Source organism: Temnothorax longispinosus, chromosome 10 (genome assembly GCF_030848805.1).
Source record: "Temnothorax longispinosus isolate EJ_2023e chromosome 10, Tlon_JGU_v1, whole genome shotgun sequence".
Lineage (NCBI taxonomy): Eukaryota > Metazoa > Arthropoda > Insecta > Hymenoptera > Formicidae > Temnothorax > Temnothorax longispinosus.
This window is the reverse complement of record NC_092367.1, coordinates 8438785-8454911: the sequence shown is the minus strand read 5'-3', so window position 1 is coordinate 8454911 and position 16127 is coordinate 8438785. Positions and strand designations below refer to the sequence as shown.

At 35.0% G+C, this 16127-nt stretch overlaps 2 protein-coding genes, 1 long non-coding RNA gene and 1 pseudogene across 3 annotated transcripts in view; 2 read left to right on the top strand and 2 right to left on the bottom strand.

Moving 5' to 3' along the window:
• Positions 1-86: 86 nt before the first annotated feature.
• LOC139820298 (vesicular integral-membrane protein VIP36 pseudogene) lies at positions 87-1014 on the bottom strand (annotated as a pseudogene).
• A 34-nt stretch (positions 1015-1048) lies between these two features.
• On the bottom strand, positions 1049-2344 carry LOC139820297 (uncharacterized). Its single transcript, XM_071790456.1, has 5 exons — positions 2135-2344; positions 1961-2044; positions 1742-1855; positions 1386-1617; positions 1049-1170 (listed from the first exon to the last, which is right to left on the bottom strand). The coding sequence occupies exons 1-5, from the start codon at positions 2267-2269 to the stop codon at positions 1049-1051; spliced, it is 687 nt and encodes a 228-aa protein (XP_071646557.1). The 5' UTR covers positions 2270-2344.
• Positions 2345-4362: 2018 nt separating this feature from the next.
• Positions 4363-8347, top strand: LOC139820433 (uncharacterized). Its single transcript, XM_071790703.1, has 3 exons — positions 4363-5070; positions 5257-5409; positions 5763-8347. Exons 1-3 carry the CDS (start codon positions 4879-4881, stop codon positions 6312-6314), a joined length of 897 nt encoding a protein of 298 aa, XP_071646804.1. The 5' UTR covers positions 4363-4878; the 3' UTR covers positions 6315-8347.
• Positions 8348-15904: 7557 nt separating this feature from the next.
• Positions 15905-16127, top strand: part of LOC139820274 (uncharacterized) — a 153035-nt gene continuing 152812 nt past the window's right edge. The window contains exon 1 of the long non-coding RNA XR_011733934.1: positions 15905-16118. This is a non-coding gene — a long non-coding RNA (uncharacterized lncRNA). The remainder of the gene's footprint in view (positions 16119-16127) is intronic.

Here is a 16127-nt window from a genome sequence, read left to right as displayed (position 1 = left end):
ATATACGACCTAAGGACATGAAGATATGTATGACTATAATAACATCAAATAAATGTATATTGAGCTCAATCAATGACATCGACCAATTAATCCAATGGGGCAACATTCTGCAAATATTGGAATTAGAATACTTCTATTCACATACATACACACCACACACACACACACACACATACACGTCTTTCCTTTACCTTGAAGACTTTTATTCTTATAGAAAAAAAAAAAAATTATACTAATTTTTTAATAGAAACCAAATAAAGACAGTTTTTATGAGCATTCGTAATTTACGCTTTGTATACAAAAAATCTCGATAGAAGAGAAATCGGTAAGCTGCGACGCTCAAGACACACACATACACTACCTAAAATCTGACTTATTGTTAGTAAAAATCGTTTTCTACTATTTTCCTGATGCTTTTGGTAAAATATAATGGCCATGATAACACAAGCTATTAAAAAGAGCGCACCAACTATCAGTAGGAAAAGTTTTATTATTCCACTCATACTAGATTGCTTCGGATCTTCTATACGTTTCTTGTGGTGCGTCATAGAGCTACTGATGGCACAATTTGTGATCTGTCTTCTTGATCCTTAGGATCATCTGGGTAAGTCTAATTCAAACAAACGAATGATAATATATTCATGATTGTCAGACAGATCACCGTGGTAGCAGAAATTCCAATGTAATATCCTGTGGAAGCTTAACTTGATTCACTTGAAAGCATTGCTTCCATGCTGCTTTGTGGCGTATCCGTGGAAAAACAGTTAGCTCTCTTTCGTATCTTATAGCTAAATGTGTATCATGTTCTAAGTTTCTCAACTTTGCTTCACAACCTGCGAGTTGCGTATGAGTGCCGTCGCGATCGTGATCGTAATGCAGAGATCTATTGTTGACCATTGCTGAGATGTAAGGATGCTGATGATTATATTGGCCATTATGATTGCTGTATGTGTCAAGTATCACTGCTAATTGTAATTGTGTGTGTGTGTGTGAAAAAAAAATAAAGGTAGTTAATATAATGTTTTTTATTTAAGGCCTAACTGTGACCTCACAGTTCCGATTTTAGCTTTAAGATATTTGTTATCTTTGAAGCTCGAGCGAGACGATTCTCCTTCAATAGAGTGCTCTTCAGTTCCACTTCCTCTTCATTCATACGAAAACTGAAAAGCTCTGAAAGAGAAAAAATGACGTTATACATCTAAAATAAAAAAAATCTTAAAATATGTATGTTATATGGCATATGCTGAACCGACACAAAAAATTTAGAACCAGTTTTAAAGCAATAAATCAATATAATTAAGAGTATAAAACTATATTATTTTTTACAAGACTCATGGAAATTTGGTTAATTATGATATATGATGAGAAACATTGTAGTAACTAACGTTTTATGCAGGCTCTTTTCTCTGGTGTACAAGCTGGTCTTGGCTCCTCTTCGTTTTCTGCTCCATCTTCTCCCTTCTTGCGTGAACGTGCTCCAGTTACTGATCGAAGAGCCAGTTTTTCACGCTCCCAAAGAACATCAGCCAAGTTCTTTGTAAATTGAGAATCCCCTAGTTCACCAAACTTAGCTGTCTTCTTTGCGATCTCGTACTGTTTTTTTGTCAACATACAGTCCTTAAAATAAAAGAAAAAATGTAAAAGCAGAACAAAAATACATATTGAGTAACCGGGCTCAAGTTACTCTACCAAAAGCTGCGCGTGGTCGTTCTCTCCGTGAACGCGGTATAGAACCACTTACATTTGGATATGATGGTGTTTCTGGTGTTTCTTGAAAAGTCGAAGCCGGAGGAACAATGATCACAGGTGTTTCATGACTAATATTTATAGCGCTCTCTTCTATATTGACAGAACTCTAAAAATAATAAAATTATAAACCAAGCTATTAATATTTTTCTTAACTCAAATTATGCAATACAAATTGTTCAATTACTTAATAAAATACTTTAAGAAGTCATACCATTGATGCCAGTGGTTGGGTTTTCTGAACACTAGTATGGATTGAGATTGTTGATGAGTTTTGCTCTGGAGATGTTTCAAGAACCTAATAAATAAGAAAAAATATGTACTCTTAATTTGTTATCAAATTAAATACATTAATATTGCTTACACAAAAATTAAAAAGAAATAATACTTCTTCACATAAAATAAATGATTGTGCTGTTTTTTCATTACTATTCATCACTGCCTGTTCAATATTCAAATATGGATCTTCCTTGATAGGTGATAAAACAGGAGTAGGAGTTTGATTTTCAATAAGTGTAGGCATTACTGTTTTATTTGGATTGGTGGTGGTAACTAATTTTCTTTGCAACTCATAATTCAAGGATCTCAAAGTTTGTACTTCTTCTTCTAAAACTTCATGACTGTTTTCCAATTTTTGAGTTTTTCTAAAGCGTTCTCTTTACTATCAGTTTCCTTTTGAAGTTTGATTTTAAGTTCGTCCACTTCCTGATTCAAAGCTTTCATTTTTTTCTCTTGATTTTCATATTGAAGTTTATATCTTGTGTTTCTTTTTTCTGCGATTTTTTTGTACTCGAAGATGCATCCTTATCACCATTGAAAGAGCTCAGTTCTTGGCTATCTCCAATCAACACAGAAATATTTCTCTTTCTAGAATTACTCATCATCTTTTCCTTTGAAGTTATATTCTATAATACAAATCATGAAAGTTAATCATTAAAACAGAATAAATCACTTTTACTTTGCCAGTCAAATAATAAACAACAATGGAAATATTAATAATCGAGTCTACTGGCCATTATAATCGCCAAGACGACAATACGACCACGATTTGGTTCGATTATCGTCAAGACGCTTTTTTTTTTTTTAACCAATATAAATTGATGTAATTTTGATACTTATATAAGCATCTCATTTAAATAATGAAATTTATTGCGAAAAATATTAATCATTAACTTTGCTAAAGTTCAATGCAAGAGATTTTGTATGTTTGCACTACCAAGAAACACCCATACTTTAATGCCTATAAATAAACTATATCTGTAAGTAAAAAATTCGAAGAAATAACATTCGGCAATATGTTATGCTGTTTATTATTGTGCTCTTATATTATATTTTACTTTCACATACTGTATTTTAAAAAATCTTGAAAAGCAAAAAAAATCAGTTGGATATGGCATAACTTACTTTCTCGACTTGTGCGTAGCTATCTAACTTTGGTTTTAATGGAAAAGACACCCTCTTTTCAATTAGGGATTTTCTAATTCTTCGACAGTTTCTGATGAGCATAAAGTAAACCGGTAAGTTACAAAAGAAAAGTTAAAATTAGCTTGCACGAATAATGATATATAAGGAAACTTACCAGCAAATTGTAGCAGTACTGCCCGATAATACCCTGGAATGGGTTTTTTACTATTCCTTTTTTTAATATTATCTACGTGTAAAATTTTCCCTTCTTTCTTGAGTTGCTTTTCTGGAGTATCGGCGTCCTCTTTGGACCAGAACACCTGGTACTCTTTATTTTTTCCAATTTAATAGTTTCAAAATTTTCAAAAAATTTCAAAGGTCTCATCATTTCTGACTTGTCAGTCACAAACTTAACCCAGCACCACATTGTCAACTTAATCCACAAATAGTACAAAAAAATAATAAGTATGACAATGCGATATCAGATTAGTGGCTGTTTCAAACACAACTCACTTTGTTGCCAACACGTTATCTTGACACGTTATGCTAGAAACGAGATATAAATATGTAAATATATATAAAATATACAAGTATATATTTTATAGAAGTCCAAAAAATCACCGTATATTTCTGTAATATCAGATTTCTTAGAACATTTTAAAACAAAAATCCTAATATTAAAATGTCAAGGTTAAAAATGTTTTTTAATGAGAAGCGATCATATTTTACGAATAACATAGTCGTTTCCTATTTAAAAATTATTGTAACCTCAAAATTTTTATAATAAGACTTTTGTCTTAAAATTTATTTTAAGGAATCTACAGAATACTGTGGTACTGTATAAATGTGTAAATATATGAAAATAAATATTAATATAAATCTATATTTTATAATGAGCACATATACATTGATTGTATATTGTATTTTGATGTGTGTAAATCGTGCGTGAATCGAAGTTAATCTTTATTTATCAAAAGACATATCGACCATGCAGTTAATTATATAACGCTAAGGGCCGGTCTCACAGTCTCCGATTAACGTGATTCTCCGATTAAACTCACTCTGCATCTCTTTCTAACTATCCCCCTAGAAAGAGACGAAGAGTGAGTTTAATCAGAGAATCACGTTAATCGGAGACTGTGAGACCGGCCCTATGGCACAAAAAATGTTCACATCTCGATCTGTTTGAAGTTCTTAATTTGAGACACACATCTTGGTTTGTCACAAAAGTAAAGACGATATGTTTACTTGATTTAATGCAGCGTTGTCCAAGAGTGGCACACGATGATAGTTTCGTTATTAGTACCGCAATCCTATGTAGGCAATTGATTATCGAACTCTCTTCTCGCTTGTTTCATCGCGCGGTTGATTTAAGGCTCCTCGACACAGCGATACCAACGGGTACACACGGGTATACTCCCTTCTCCTTCTAACTCGCTGAGATAGAAAGAGAAGGGAGTATACTCGTGTGCACTCGGGCACACTCGGGTGACGTTTCCGACCGCAGCCCAATTTCGAGCCTCTGCGCACGCTCCCTGCGCATGTAAAAAAGCGTATACATACGTATGTGTGGCGCGCTCGTCTGTCGACACTCGTCGATAATTAAGACGAACGCAGCCTAAAAGTCAAGACGAACACAGCCTTAATTTGACACTTTCTACGGTCGTGATTCATTTTCATAAAAAAATTTAGGATCATAAATATCGCAATCAAGATTTGTTCTTTGAGATGGAGAACGATCATTCTCTGCCAAAAAAACGATATAGAGGATATTTAACCTCATTAAATCCCGTACTTCCGAGATCTACAAGACTCAGATTGGAGCAACAAGAACAGAACAGACAGAATTTTCAAGAAGTTGCAAATAATATTCAACCACAAGAAGATCGCCAGTACATATTAAGTGCTGGTTGTGAACAGGTTAGTTAAAATCAATGTTTTAACAAGAAAATTTTTAACCATTATTTTTTGTTAAAATAAAAATCTTAACAAAAAAGTTATTTGTAAAAATATACATTTTTTTTAATTATTGTATATTTTCTGAAAAGAAGATTATTTTCTTAAATTATAACTTCACTATTACTTAAGATAATTGATTATTTTCAGAATTGTAACCAGCACGATGAAAGAGAGCATGATGGGGACGAATCAGATGGAATGGAAGATGGACATATTTCTTCTGTGCATGAGCAACCTCAAGAAGTATTTTTAACAAATGAAATGAACAAAGATGTATCTGATTCTGACAATGATCTTCAAGTAAGTGGAAAATCAAGGTTTAGTGATGTAATCTTAACTGATAAAGTGTGTACATCCCACACAGCAATGTAATATTGCAGCAAAATAGCTGTAATAGTACATAATACAAATATTGTTGAATTATTACATTTAAATATAATTAGCGTTATTCCATATCAGTAATATTACTGTTATTATTAATTAATATAATAGTAATATTACAATGCAATATCTCAAAAATATTTTTGTAATATTTCAATCTCATTGTAATATTACCGTAATATTATGCTATGTTAAACGTCAATCTTTTGTACTATTTGAAATTCCTTTGTTATATATAACACATTTTTATCTCTTGTGTTTATGTTTGTAAGGAATCTTCAAGCTATCCTATTTCATCTGCTGAGTCAAGTGTGGATGACAGCAATTCATCTGCTGAGTCAAGTGTGGATGACAGCAATTCGGATGAGGAGTATAATGGTTCCAATTTACAACAGAATCCAGACCTTCAAAGGAAATTTAAAGATGGTTTTGCAACAACAAAATTTGAATGTATGCTCATGATTCTTACTTTCTCACTTCGACATAGCCTTTCAACTGTAGCAATGCAAGATTTATGTAAGCTTATAAACTGTCTCTTTGAAGAAGATGTGATTCCTACTAGTGAATATTGGTTCAAGAAAACTTTTGGAAGTAACCTTCCATACAGAGTGCACCTTTATTGCTCTGATTGTGAGGCGTATATTGGTGACATAAAGCAGCTAGGAAATGAGATTAGGGTTTGCCCTTGTCCAGTATGTTCGAAGATGTGCACTGTTTTTAACTTAAATAATGGATCTTTTTTTATAACTCTTTCACTTCGTTCACAAATTGTGGACCTGCTAGAAACAACACCAGATATCATAGAATTATTAAACTATCGCTGAAATAGGGAGTCTGGGGAAAAAATTACAGATATTTATGACAGTGAAAAATACAAGGAACTTTGCAAAAATGACAACTTTCTTTCTAGTCCATTCAATCTAAGTTGTTGTATTTCGACAGACGGTATTTCTATTTATAACAGTACAAAGAACACAAACTGGCCAATAATAATGCGTTTAAATGAGCTACCACCTCAATATAGGTTTAATCAAAATAATTTTATTCTTGGGGGATTATGGTTTGGAAAAAAAGACCCGAACATGCTGGCATTTCTTAGTCCATTTTTGAAAGAACTAAATCAATTATACAAATCAGGTTTTCATTGGAAAGCACCAAATGGAGAAAAAATTCACAGCAAATTAATTGTTTTTAATTGTATTGTAGATTCTGTTGCTAAGCCTTTGATTCAGTGCATCAAACAATTTAATGGCTATTGGGGTTGTGGATATTGTTACCATCCAGGGTGCGTTTTAGATGAAGGAAATAATCATGCAAAGTATGTTATGACTAATAATGATTTGACGCTCATGAATGACCTTAGCTTTGAGTACACGGTTGACCAAAAAGATAAAAATGGTCAGCATAAATTGTTTCATGTAAAAGACCGTTCAAATGAAGAAATGCGTTCTGACATGAAAAGAGCTGAAAATTTAAAGGAAGATAACCCTAAAATTGACATCAAAGGAGTTAAGGGACTGAGTAGCTTATTTCTTTTGACATATTTTGACATAGTATTTGGTTTTGGGATTGATTGGTTACATGCTGTTTGCTTAGGTGTTGTAAAGTCAGTTGCAAACTTATGGTTTGATTCCACATCGAAAGGTGCACCTTACTATTTGTCAAAAGCAAAAAGACAACTTGTAAATAATAATCTGTCAAAATTAAAGTTGCCTGCTAAATTGAGGAGACGGGACTTAAATATTGAAGACAGATGTCATTGGAAAGGTAATGAATGGCGAACATGGCTGTTATTTTGCAGTTTGCCAGTTTTAAAGGGTATTCTCCCACCTTTGTATTTAAAACATCATTGCATATTAGTAAGCGTTCTTTTTACCTTTCTAAAGGATAGTATTGAGCCTGAAGAATTAGATGAGGCAACATGGATGTGTAGTCAGTATGTCACAGAGTTTCAAGTTTTATATGGAAAGAAGAATATGCATTATAATATTCACCTCCTTCTTCACATTGGTAAATGTGTGAAATTAATGGGACCTTTGTGGACTAATTCTCTCTTTTGCTTTGAATCATTTAATGGTTCTCTAGCACGTTTGGTAAAAGGAACAAGAGGAGTAATGAGTCAAATTTCACACAAGTATTCTAGATTTAAAAATATACCAAGATCTATACATGTATATGGTGCTCGCGAAAGTGTTATTTCATTTTGTTCATATTTGCTTACATACAGAATTGTAACAATTGCATCAAAAGTGAATGGTGTGACACTTTTAAATAAACCCATATCAATTATATTAACAGAGGAAGAAAATAATGCATTCTTTGAAGCTGGAATTGAAGTGACAAATCTGACTTATGAGCGCATGATAAAAGATGGGACAAAGTTCCATGCAAGTTGTTACCGTAGGAAAGGAGTGAAGTCTGACGATACAACAGTCATACTGACAAGCGGTGCTTATGGGATAATTAAAAGAATAATACTTATAGGAGAACAGGTATTTGTTCTTATACATTTCATAAATATAGAAAATAATGAATTTCTCGTAAGACATATTTGTGGAGCTAAAAGTCCACATATTAAAACTTGTTCACCAATAGTTTATGGACGTCATAGTTTAGAAAACGTCAATACGGTTTACAAAAAAGCCATATTTATTAACACAGAAGAGGCAGATTACGTGACAGAATTCCCAAATGTGTTTGAGACAGACTGAGGGCGGGTTATTATAAACAGTGTTATTATATATAAACAACCAACTATTTTATATATTAAATATATTTTATTCGCATAATTATAATAATTTCTATTGTTCGTAAATTATGTACAAATTATGTTTTGTAGATGATTAAATAAAACCGATAACGACATTGTTGTCGTACATATATATCTTATGAAAAACAACAAAGTTTCTGCATATATGCCTCTCTTTCTTTGCGCCATATAAATTCATTTATTAGTGGTTTTAACGATAACAAACTTCAATGATAGTCGACATGAAATTTTTTATAGACTTTAATATCTCCGATATCGTTGCTAATAATGATTCAAAACATATATCTTTCCATGTCCTTAGAACATAGGGACAGATGGATCTATGAATACGTAGGTCAGAAGGGCATGTCCTATGGTGTGTCAAAAATATAAAGGACATATATCTTTGCTCATGAAGGTCAGAAAGGGCAAGTATTCTGAAACAGGATATCATCTAGGACATGTGCCCTTCCTAGGAAAGCTAATAAGGACAGATGTCCTTAGATAGAACAGCAGTCAGCTATCTAAGGACACTTGCCCTTTCTGGCCTTCATCAGTAAAGATACATGTCCTTTATACCCTTGACACCATAGGCCATGTGTCCTCCTGACCCACGTATCCATAAGACATCTGTCCCTATGTTCTAAGGACATCGAAGGACATCTAGGACATGTTTTGGACCAGGGAGGTCACGCGTGTTTTCGGTGAATACGTCCAATAACGCTCGGAGGGATTCGGCGGAATCCGCAACCAACAGCTTGGCGTGTACGAACGACCGCCAGTACTGCGTGGCCAACTTACGTTCGTTCTGATAGCGCTCTCAAAGCGCATCGTACGCGATCACGTAATTTTCCGCGGTCAAAGGCAGATTTTTAAGGACCCCAAGAGCCTTGCCCGATAACGAGGCCAACAAATATTGAAACTTCTCGATGGCGGAGACGCTAAGATTCGCGTGAATCGCTGTGTCGAATAAAGCGATGAAGGACGGCCATAGGGCAAGATCACCCGAGAACTGTGGGAGGGAAATCTTCGGTAATTTGATCGCGGAGTAATGCACGAACGGCGCACCCCGCGAAGACGCATCGGTCCCCCGCGCGGGACAGAAGCTTTCATACCGCCCTATCACGGCAAAACGCATTTTGTCAAACTCGTCACGTATCGCGTCTTTGATGGCGAATTCTTTATCAGTAGCATCCTGTATTACTTGGAGGTGAGCCTTCTCGAAATCCGAAACTAATTGGGCTACTTTTGGATAACGAACGATAAAGGTTGGCCTCATATATAGCCACGTTGTCTACCGCGAGCATCGAATATTGATGTATCTCTCGCATGCGTCGAACACACAGTTTGCGTCGCGATTTGCATCCTTTCGACATGTTGAAAGATCGGAACAGGCGAAAGTAATATTTAGACACGCGGGTACGTATGCGAGCCAAATGACAACACGATAGCCTCGGTTAGGAAGGTCGAGAGCAGTCAGGTGATGGCAGCCAGTAATAAGGAACGTGGTTGTACACGTGCACAAATATACGCAAACTAACGATAATTTCACTTGCCTCAACTCGAAATTCCGAGGCAAAACAACCAAAAGGGGCGAAAACACCCCGCCGCTCGCCAAGGTCGAGGGGGGGGGGCGGACGACTTGAGTTCGAACAAACAATCGATGGCGATGGAACATACTCGAATATTCGATCGTCTTTAGCAATGTTAATTTTCACGACAAAGTCTGCAACGATTATGCAGAATTTTAGAATAATGGCGCGCGCGCCAACGAATCTACGATTATCAGCGGATGTCTCTAGCTGTCTCGACGTGCCGATGCGACGAACGGACGAGAGAGATCACGCGGGGCGAAGCGTGCACGCGCCGCTTATTCCGAATTAATAAGTGCTGCAACGATTATGCAGCGATTAGCAAGGGGGCTCGAGATGATGGCGTGCGCGCAAGCAAAACGACAATTACGCGGATATCTTCGTCGCGACGTGCCGAGTGCGACGAAGGACGAGAGATATCACGGGTGCACGTGCATGCGCCGATTATTCGATACAATATATCTGCAACAAATTTGCAGCGATTAACGAGATGGATCTATGGATCGAGATAATGGCACCCGCGCAAGCGAAAATGAAAAAGACAATTACGCGGATCTCCTCGTCACGACGGGCCGAGTGCGACGAAGGACGAGAGCGATCACGCGGGATAAGCGTGCACGCGCCGATCACTCGATACGATGGCGAAAGTGGTCGAATAATGGCACGCGCGCAAGCGAAATTGCAATATTGCCGATTAATCGAGACGACGAGACAAGTTACAATAATTAGGCGATGTTTAAGCGAATCGCGCGAAAGGTCGGCGGAGTTTTCTACGCGAGAAAGAGATCCAGCTTGAAGGACCAATGCTCGGGGGGGGGGGGGGGTGTAAGTCCGTCCCCAGATTCGCGAATTGGTCTAAAACGCTGGTGTTCGAAGGACCAGAGGAATAGTTCCCACACGAAGTAAACGAAATACTAAGCGAAAGCAAGCGACTCACCGTTCGTTGCCCGTTGCCCTCTTGGGTGGTGTTCTCTCGTCTCTCTCTATCTCTCTCTCCTTCGTCCTTCCTTCTGGCAAGTCCTCCGTTGTAAGCGAGAAGGCGAGCAGGCAAGCAATCAGGCAAGGCACAAGAGACCGGCGAGCAGTGCAAGGAAAGCAGGTAAGGCACGAGATAGGCAGGCGAGCGGTGCAGCAGAGAAACACGCAAGCAAGGCACGAGCTTGAAGGGAGTCGACTCCTCGTGCTCTAAAAAAATGTGTGTGTTGACGAGTTCACGTTCAAACAGCGAATGTGTCCTCCGGTACTCCTCGGCTCACGCACCTGCGAATTGCGGCGCGAGCGAGTACCAACGTTTCCCCTAATTAGGGATGCCACCCGCGGGCGGGCAGCACGAGTCGGGTGAGTTGCGCGAAATATTGACATGCTAACGATCGCGATCCGCCAACATTCCGCGCGAGTCACTAAACGCAAAATTTAGGTTGCCGACGGCAACGGTTCAACAATGTTTAACTAATGATACGTGAAACTACTTATCGGCTAATAATCAAACGACAAACGATTACTTAACAACTAATATGTACATGTCGCACTATGTACACGTGAGCTCCGAACAGTTTCCAAAATGTTATTCATTGGTAACATGCGTGCATAATGCGTAAGCATTGCCATTTGGAGCCTCTGCAATCGTTTAATTCTGTCCCACATCTGTCTTCTTTTACGCATAATATTCATAAAAAGAAGATTTCTTCTTCTATTATTTTCAAAAATAAATTGGTAATAAAACTGTATAAAATACTCCTCGGGTGTCATTATATAAAATTAATGAACTTGATTCGAACTTAATAAATACAACACTTGTTAATCGTCAAACTGTCAACGATAAAAATATCTAAAGGCGTAACTTCAGACTGTCAAATATGGTAAGATTCAGGGCGATCCCAAATACGATCCCGTCAATTTTTAGGTCTCTTTCGGTGTAAACGAATGATGACTAGACCTACTTCGGGTCACAATATAGGTCAGGCCGCGATCAGGTCGCTGGGTGTAAACGTAGCCATACACTGCCCGGCGCGACCACGTTTTCTCTAAGTTTTTCACTCGCGGACTTTATATTTTATTGTTCATCCGCTTGGTCCCATAACTTGATAGGAAAATATAACTGACGCAGTGAGTTTACGTATGCAACTAAACAGTTCATTCCAATTAAACTACAAAACTTGCGACGCTCGAACAGTATGTATCTCGTGTGGCGACTCACTCGAGACTGACTATGTGACAAGGTTACAGGCGTCAACGGCTTAAGAATACGCGTCGATATATATCGCGCTACCGGCTCGATAATAGTTACTTCGCGTCTCTAACATTATTAAATAGTGCATAATGTAATTTTCTACATTGAATCCTTTTATTATTCTGAAAAATAAATTATATTATCAATATATCATTTAAATTAAGTCTACGTTTCCCGCAGGAAGTTTTCATGCATCGCATTTATTAGATTTTATATTGTTTACGCTATTATAAGTGATTGTTTTAAGGATGTATGTGTCGTACAGTCCTTGCTAAAAGTTAAACTTTCAATAAAAGAAGACTTTGCACGTATGTCAAACAACTCAAAATTTTTTATATGTTAGAAGGGATTACCGTTAACAATTTGAGTATGATTTTTTGTTATTTAAATAATCAGTATTGTTTAAACAATTAAAAAAATTTTTTGTGGCAAAACATTTTGAAATTTAAAATACAATATCAATGATGTATGTTTTACACATAAAAAAAGTTTAAGAAATATCTTAATATGGTTTATTTATATTTTATTTATATTTACAGCAAAAATGTTGATTCTCTATAAAGGATAATGTTAATTTTATTAACTTTAAACTTAAATAACTCTTAAATAACTTCTAAATTTTACAAAGTATTTTTAATTTAATTTAGAAACAATTTACAGCACTTTCTGAATATATTTGAAATACCTCCAATACATCCTTAATTACAATAACTTTTAAACCAGTAAGAGAATTGTGCTGGAATTTTACACAGATACTTAGACGTAATAATAGAACAATCTATGAAATTTTTAGATTTTTGGTAATGCTTTGAGATGACACACATACATCCTTAATGAATTTCGTATTGTACAGTCGGCTACTAAAAAAAAAAGGTTGCAACATATGAAATTGGCCGCGTATCAGACCTCTTGTTCTTCCTTGGGTAATAGCTCCTAAGGAAGAAGAAGAGGTCCGATACGCGGCCAATGTCTTGCAACCTTTTAGGCTGTGTTCAGAAACTATTCGGATGCACCCAGCGTCGTTCTATCTTTGTTACTTACTGAAAATTGAACAAGGACAGAACGCGACGCAGGTGTGCACCCGAGTGAAGTTTATATATATTATATTATATATATATATAATATATATATAATATGTCCTTATAAGATAAAAGGATAAAGAATTTTAATTTATACACCCCAAGGGGCCTTAAAGGGCGTTTTTGAAGGGACGTACCTAACCCTAACCTTCAATTCATCCACTACCTTACTGTTTCCTCCTTTGGACCAACGGTTTAACGTCTCTTCCGAAAGACGAAGCCCAGTTTTCTCCGCATCTTGCACGGAAGGGCGCGTTTTTTTTTTTCAGAAAAAAAACTTTTCCATGATTCATGGCTCTAGTGGACTCGAACCTGGTTCCTCAGATTACGAGTCTGGCGCTCTACCACTAGACCACACCGCCGCCCTAATATGTCCTTATATAATCTTATATAATCATATATGATCATATAAGATCTTATCAAGCCAAAATATATGAGCATATAAGACATCATAAGAGATTTTTTTCCCGAGTATATAATGCAATTTAATATAAATTTTGTCCCTATATGATCATATATAGTTTATATATAATCATATATGAACATATATAATGAGATAATATATATATGTAAATATATATAATTATATATGACCATATATTGAAAAAGAACTGTTAACTTCGATATTGATAAATTAAGTGTATATTTTTTCAAAAGCTATGGAATAAATCATTTCACTTTTTATTCTATATATAGATTCTAGATTCTATACATAGAATCAAAAGTGAAATGATTTATTCCATGTATTACAACTTGGCGCTGCTTAGCGTGAGACACTGCCGTGTCTCTTGATACCGTTTTTATACCACTGTTCGTCAAATTTTAAATACGAGAAACGAATCCTATTGGATGTCATCTGTCATCTATCGGATAATCCGAATTTAAATGTGTAATTATATATACAATATGTGTGGGGCTACCGCACCTCCCTCGAAAGCAGTAGTGTGGGTAAACCTCGGTTCGCGTTAAAAGTATGCGTGAACTATTTCGACATATATATTAGCCATTTATGTCTTCCAATACTCAAAATAGCTGCTATATTTTTCAAACTTTTTTTGTTTATAACTTTTTAATAAACAATGACCGCCGGCTAAAACCTTCTGAAGGTCACTCAGGAGGTTGACCTTGACAACATATGTCAAGGTCAAAGTAATCCGAGCTGTGTTAGTTATTGTAAATAATTACCAAAACATTATATATATTTAAATATATTTTAATTGCTAGTATAATTATATATAATCATATTTAATCATATATGACATCATAGATTTTATAAACATTATATTTTTATATATAAATTTTATATATAAATTATATATAATAATATAGCTGAATTATATATACTTCCATATGAATCTTTATATGATCTGTTCATATCTAGTTATATCTGGAATTATATATGTCCATATATAATGATATTTGGACCCATATATAATTTTATATATAGTACCAAATTTCATATATAATCACATATAATTATATATATTTATATATATTTAGAAATATATATTTATATATAATTATATATAATCTTTTTTTCCCGAGTACTTTTATATGTACACGTATTCGGGTTTAGGGTAGAAACAGAGCGGTACTTAAGACTCAAGATGTGAAAAATGGATTGTACGATAATTTCATATATGTATAATATTCTACATACAAACATTTCTCAAATTGTTATAAATAGTGTTTTATACGTATTTCAACATTCAAAGCAAAAGATCCAATTAAACAACGTTAAAATAGAATTCGCATCAGTATATATCAGTGAAAGAATAGAAAATCATATGATTTTAATTTATTATGCATGTCACTTTCACTTATCGTCAAAAAACTTTTTAAGTTCAGAATATTGATATTACTTAGCGTATGCATTTTCAACACAACAAATAACATCATCTTTTACTTATTGTTAGAGATATACTGTGCTATCCCAAGTAGCAAAGATGACGTCTAAAGACGTCTTATTGACGTCATAGACGTCATTAAGACGTTATTAAGACGTCATTTGACGTCACTTTGCTACTTGGGATCTCTTATATTATATTATATCTAGAAATTTACGTAGAAGTATATCAAAGTCCGTTCTTTTCAAGTAATGTATGACCCATGTAGTTACATAAAAATGTAAATTAATTGTTTACAAATATAAATTACGTAAATCAACTGGTCAGATATACCGGAGAATTTATCTTTCTAATTAATAATCAAGAAAGATAAAAAGACAATTAGAAAATCATTTATGAATTCAAGAATCCACATTTCATTAAATCTTTATATACTACGATCTTATACAAATCTATATCATACTTCAACTTCACTTAAATCGGGCATCCCATAAATATTGGAATTTATAAGAATTAAACTACCTGTGTTAAGTTACGTTAAATTAACAGTATCTCCTATTCTCATGTCGTTCGTCATTCACTTTTGCTATTTACTTTCTCCAATGCAGTCTCCAAGACAGCTGTATAAAATTCCACCTTGTCCTTTTCCAAGACAAGATAAAATCACACGTTGTGTTCACTTAAGAATTACATTTGAAACTGATTCGCATAAAACATACGGCATCTAAAACTAGAAGAAAGTGTCTCTGTAAGAGAAACTATAAGAAATCAGACTTAAAAATGTAAAAAGGAAAGGATTGAGAAATGAGACATAGGTATAGTTATAATAATCGTTTTCCTGTTTCTCAACGCAATTACGATGCTGTTGCCGAACAGGGGATAAAAGGAATCGATAAGTAATCTCTCGCAATTTGTTGAATGTCAAACGTTCACATAGAATAGTTGATATAGTCTGCAATCTTCTTACTCCGAAAAATGATCGACAAGAAAGACATTGGGCAAAGCCAGTACTATATTGTTCTTAAATTATATTTAACCATCTCAGGATTATGGCCATATTATGGACTTCGCGATAGATGGGTTTTCTTCGTATTGATGTTTATGTTCTGCTTTACTATTCTAATACCTCAGGTATAATAC

Bases quoted from the DNA above. Each gene is read 5' to 3' on its own strand.
- LOC139820297 (XM_071790456.1), bottom strand. From the start codon at position 2,269: ATGCCTACACTTATTGAAAATCAAACTCCTACTCCTGTTTTATCACCT. The intron at 1,856-1,960 runs GTATGACTTCTT...TATTATTTTTAG, and splicing joins CCCAACCACTGGCATCAATG to AGTTCTGTCAATATAGAAGA. The intron at 1,618-1,741 runs GTAAGTGGTTCT...TTTTATTTTAAG, and splicing joins AAACACCATCATATCCAAAT to GACTGTATGTTGACAAAAAA.
- LOC139820433 (XM_071790703.1), top strand. From the start codon at position 4,879: ATGGAGAACGATCATTCTCTGCCAAAAAAACGATATAGAGGATATTTA. The intron at 5,071-5,256 runs GTTAGTTAAAAT...GATTATTTTCAG, and splicing joins TAAGTGCTGGTTGTGAACAG to AATTGTAACCAGCACGATGA. The intron at 5,410-5,762 runs GTAAGTGGAAAA...TATGTTTGTAAG, and splicing joins ATTCTGACAATGATCTTCAA to GAATCTTCAAGCTATCCTAT.